The sequence below is a fragment of the Limulus polyphemus genome, unplaced genomic scaffold (assembly GCF_000517525.1).
Source record: "Limulus polyphemus unplaced genomic scaffold, Limulus_polyphemus-2.1.2 Scaffold403, whole genome shotgun sequence".
NCBI classification, from domain to species: Eukaryota; Metazoa; Arthropoda; class Merostomata; order Xiphosura; family Limulidae; genus Limulus; species Limulus polyphemus.
This window is the reverse complement of record NW_013666013.1, coordinates 113,881-119,255: the sequence shown is the minus strand read 5'-3', so window position 1 is coordinate 119,255 and position 5,375 is coordinate 113,881. Positions and strand designations below refer to the sequence as shown.

General features: G+C 33.1%; 1 protein-coding gene across 2 annotated transcripts in view; it reads right to left on the bottom strand.

Moving 5' to 3' along the window:
• Positions 1–5,375, bottom strand: part of LOC106458000 (glutamate-gated chloride channel-like) — a 114,730-nt gene that overhangs the window by 18,781 nt on the left and 90,574 nt on the right. For both annotated transcript variants that reach the window (XM_022384117.1, XM_013917448.2), the window contains exon 2: positions 742–847. In XM_022384117.1, the coding sequence (XP_022239825.1) occupies positions 742–839 (98 nt within the window). In that variant the 5' untranslated portion in view covers positions 840–847. The remainder of the gene's footprint in view (positions 1–741; positions 848–5,375) is intronic.

Sequence of the window (5,375 nt, the reverse complement as noted above, 5' to 3'; positions counted from 1 at the left end):
TTAAAGAATCAAGGTTAATCAGCGACGTCATCGATAAAGTATATCCAATCGTTTAGTGTATGCTTATCATATAAAATTATACGTCTCAGTCTACAAATTTATCAAAGATTTACTGCAATTATAAAGAAGAAATATGATATTCGTTACATAATATAAGTTACGGACACGAGGTGGTAATTTACTGAATTTGCAAATGATTTAATGTAGGGTCACATCTTCAAAAATAATGTCGCCATTTTCTCAATAATGTGGTGATCTACTCTCATCAACAACGAATAAAATATAAAAGATATTCTTGAATAACAATTTTACATCGTTCATCAATGTTAAAAGACGTGGTAATCGTGAATATGTTTAAAATGACATTTTTTTTTATTATGAGTAGTAACCAGAAAGTTAAATTTGAATTTTGATCAACATAAGTTTGATCCACAGACATATTGAATGTACAGGTTTGTGTTACAGCAACTCAAATTAGATCTTAGATATAGCCATTACTGAGATATATAGCAATAAATATAAATTATCTTTTTTTTAATGTTTCTTAGAAATTACTTTTATCGTGATTCAATTTCTAAACATAACGTGTTTTTACCCGTCAGAAATTTAAGTTGTTGGCTTGAATATTGTATACCGCACTAAATATAGCTGACGCTTATATCCAGCTAAAAAAATACTGTTTAAAGTGACAAATTAATTACAGCTTGTGACTGAAGTCCATGATGAAGATAACTAACTTACTTTAGGAGGTTTTGATCACTGAAGGCACCTCCAATCAGTTCCAGACTGATCGTGAACAAAGTCATGAGTGGAAAAACATCTTTAAGTTTATGGCTCATTGTGGTACCTGAAATACATAAAAAATAAGAGAAAATAAATTAAGAAAAACATTCTCAAGCAAAGCATTTGTCTTACCTCACGTTCTATATTTTCAACTTGAACTAATAAAATTTTATTTTACAAATGCCCTCCCTGTTTAGTGGGCTAATCGCCCGGGCGAAGTGTTTATTATTTGCATGTTTAGTGCAAACGCTGCCGTTAAAGAATGTCGCCGCCTTTCCGATGAATGATATTTGTATTGTGAAATTGTTTTGTTAAAGGATGTCAAGCCAAAAGACTCAACATTTTGAAGAAGGGAGTTTTAAATGTTCTCATGGAAACGGGAAATCTCGCGCAACGGAACGTTTATGTCAGAAGCACGTTCCAAAACCACAACCCAAGTCAACCCAGAGAAAAGCCCCCAGTCATAAATAGAGAGCTATAGTAATAAAATAGAACTTCTCAACACAAGAGAAGGCCGTTGTAATAAAACTGGGTTTGTCTCACAGTATCACTAAGCACAATAGTGCTTAGTAATAGTATGTAGGGATGGCCGAGAAAAAAAATGACTGCTGTATTCAATCTATTACTCTATGATGCTTACAAATAACTGCTGAAGTGGAGTTATAGCCTTATTTGAGCGCCTAATTGTCATTATCGAGTGTTTTACAGCTTGTTAGACTCCCATTATCATTGAAAAGTGTTGCTAAAGTGGAGAGCTGAGAATTAGCTAAAGAGTCAAAGTGTTCATCAAAAATGTGTGAAGTTTTCGCAATAGTTTTAATACGACAAAATTCATTTTAAGAACACTTGGAAACAGGCTATCACTAAGTACGGTAGTGCTTAGTACAATCTACGCCCCCCAGAAGCACAGCGCTATGTCTGCGGACTTACAGCGCTAGAATCCGGGTTTCGATACCCGTGGTGGGCAGAGCACAGATAGCCCATTGTGTAGCTTTGTGCTTAATTAAACAAACAGTACAATCTAAAAAAATCATAATTGTAGTATAAACGATGATATTATTACCCCCTGAAGTTAGCTTTTTTACAGAAATCTGATGTTCCTTTAAAAAACATTAGTACAGGAATTACCAGCCAACAACAGAGGAACATTAGGTAGATGTAACATGTAAAATACTCAATGCTTTGTACACTATACTTTAGGGAGCCAACTCCTACATTATGTATGAAGTAAAGGAGTAAAATAAATCAATACATATAATATTAAATTTTATTAGATACATTCATAGAATACACTAACTATCAGTAAGGAGAAAAAACGTCACAAAACAAATAATAAAAAACATTTTGTAAATTATAATGATGTAGGGATGGCAGTGTCAAAACGAATACAAACATGAATATAGGAATGATACAACTATAAATTTGTCGTATGTTATTTTCTTACTGTAGGTTTCTCAACATTAAGTCACAAGAAGTCAAGATTATGACCAGTGATGAGTAATAATGTATTGTAGCCAATTGTATGGTATAATATCAATATCTGAGGTCATTCTATAACCGCAATGAATAAACTGATATTGTATTGATAATACATATTACCATTGAATTATAAAAATATAACAAACGTTCACTTATCAACCTTCTTCAATGAAATTGTTTAAAAAAAAAGAGGGGAACAAGTAATAAAATATTTTGCAAAAATTAAGTATGGCGTATGGATGACAATGTCGAAAAGTACAGAAACAAGGTAGGGATGAATACACAAAAACATACAAAAAATCACTATATAAATAGCTAAATCTTTCTAAGAATGACTTTTATCTTTAACTAAATGTTGAATTCCTGTTAGTCGCATGAATTCAGGTTTGAATAAAAGCATTTAAACTAAATAGTGCTATACAGTCTTATAATGTCTAATAACCATAAGCTTGTAAGGTTACTCAGTACTTACTGGCTATATATGTAGGGATTTTTGTATGGTTTTATGTATTCATCCCCTACCTTGTTTCTAGAATCAAAACTGAAAAGACAACCACTCCACTGGACCACAAACTTATCAACTCCTTTGATGCAACTTCAATGGACTTTATGCCTTTGGTACGCTTAAATACGGATAATGAAAGATATGTGAAAACAGTGATGTTGGGCAACAGTGCGTAATGTTAGTCATGCAAGTCCGAATGAGTATGACAGGCAACAAAAGAAAAGCAGTTCTAAGAAAAGCACAGGACAAACATCGTACTTACAAAGCATGACTAATACCCAGTAAGCAAATCACGGTGACCTTTGAACTTCTTTTTCTTTCGAATATGAAATAAACACAGCTATTAAGCCATATTAACAACTTAAAAATAAACTGTTTCTTCTACAGTGGAAACCTATCATATTAGTTAAAAATACAGCACAATTAATTACAGGACAGATTCTGCTTTTTTAAAACAGAAATGTAAAAGGAATAAATATTATATGAAAAGCGATGAAATTTTTGTGGTCAGTTAATATCTCAATATACATCGTGTATTGGACACATGTAAAGAGGTATTCCTTTTGAATAATTATCAATGACCGAAATAAAGCTCCTGCTATTTTCATAGATATATATATATATATTCGAAACTAACTTGAACTATTAAATCAAAATTGGGGATGCTTGTGTGTAGATTTGCTCGAAAAGTCTCAAAACAAACAAATAATCTCTCTTTTCATTATTTCCTGTTTCGAGGCTACAACAGCACTTTTTACAAGGTAAGGCTTAGGATATTATGTCTTCAATTAACATTATAGATGCATTAGTTTTTATTATATATTTTTTCTACACGGCTTACTTTTTAATGAAAAAGTAATAAAATGAAAAATGTATTTCTATTTCTACAAATAAACATTTTTTTTGGTAAAAAAGCTGAAAAATGCTTTCCAGAAATTGACATAGATTACATGATGTAGCAGAACAATTCAATTTTAATGTCACCGGATCTCATACATTTTGTTTCTTTCTTCCATTAGGTGCCATATGATGGATGGTTTTAGTGTTTATCTTAGTACAGAACTCACTCTTAGAAATGTAACCATTCACTCCAAGAACTAGTCCTCAAGTGAGCAATACTTCACTTACAAAGTTTTGAAACACATCGTCTTTCTTCAGAAGTAGTTTTCAGAAAGAAAATCATCGAGATGCAACTCCAAGTTTTGTGGCTCTTACCACCATTTATGTTTGTAAGATGAATGAGAGAGTTATTGGTCTTCTCTGATGGAGTCTAGCATAAACTGGTCGAAGTAGAACACGCTGTGTTCAACGCACAGGTTTTCATTACCCAAACTGGACAATAACTGAATATGGAAATCTAATGTATTGTGTAGTTCTGACATCAGTCTGCACCAACTGTAACATTCCGTAGGTGTTGAAATATGCAATTACTTTGAATTAGTTTGTTGCTAAAGCAATGTGACTACAAAGAAAACAGAGTACATTATAAAAACGGTCATGTACATATAGTTACTTATGTGGGTTCACACATGCCGCCACAGATTCGCCACTTATTTTTCTGTAAAATGTGTGCGATATTTGACAATTAACTACGATAAAGCCATATTATTATTGTTTACTAGAAAATACAACCAATATGATGGGAAAAAGTGTTTTTCATTGTTGTTTTTTATTTTTTAAACCAAGGATAAAAATAATCCTAATATAATAAAAAACAACAACATATACTTTGATACATGTAATGAATACATATTTGGCCAGGTGGTTACGGCGCTTGACTCGTAATTTGAGGGTCGCGGGTTCGAATCCCCGTTTCACCAAACATACTCGCCCTTTCAACCGTGGAGGCATTATAATGTAACGGTAAATTCCACTATTCGTTGGTAAAAGAGAAGCCCAAAAGTGGGTGGTGATGACTAGCTGCCTTCCCTCTAGTCTTTTACTTCTAGCGCAGAAAGCCCTCGTGTAACTTTGCGCGAAATTCAAAACAAATCATATTTGAAAAAGATATAAAGTTTAAAAAATTAACATTGAGTTCCTCTTCTTTGTGTGAATAAACTTTTATCTGAAAACTACCACATTATATTATAATTAGGCGGGCCTCAGTGTCTTGCAAACCTAAACCTTAAGCACAAAGCTATACAATAGATTACCTGTGCTCTTCTCACCAGGGGTATCGAAACCCAGTTTCTAACGTTGTATGTCCGCAGACGCTGGGGGTGGGGGCTTGTGAGGCGATAGATTTTCTTTTGCTCGAAACTTTTGAAAAGCAACTATGGAGTACAAAAGGTCAATGTTACAAAATCTTTGAATATTTAATATTTATTTTCCTGAATAATTCTAAATCTTCCACAATTCTGAGAAGTTGCATGCCAAGGAACACAAGAAAACAAATTCCACGAGGAACATTGATGTATCATAAAGTGTTGGTTTGTTTGTTTTAATTTTGCTCAAAGCTACATGAGGGCTATCTGCGCTAGCCGTCCTAATTTAGCAGTGTAAGACTAGAGGGAAGTCATCACCACCCACCGCCAACTCTATGAGGTTTTGGCACATTGTTCACTTTTAAAAAGTTATATTTCTTTGTAATAACCCATGCCATTAATAT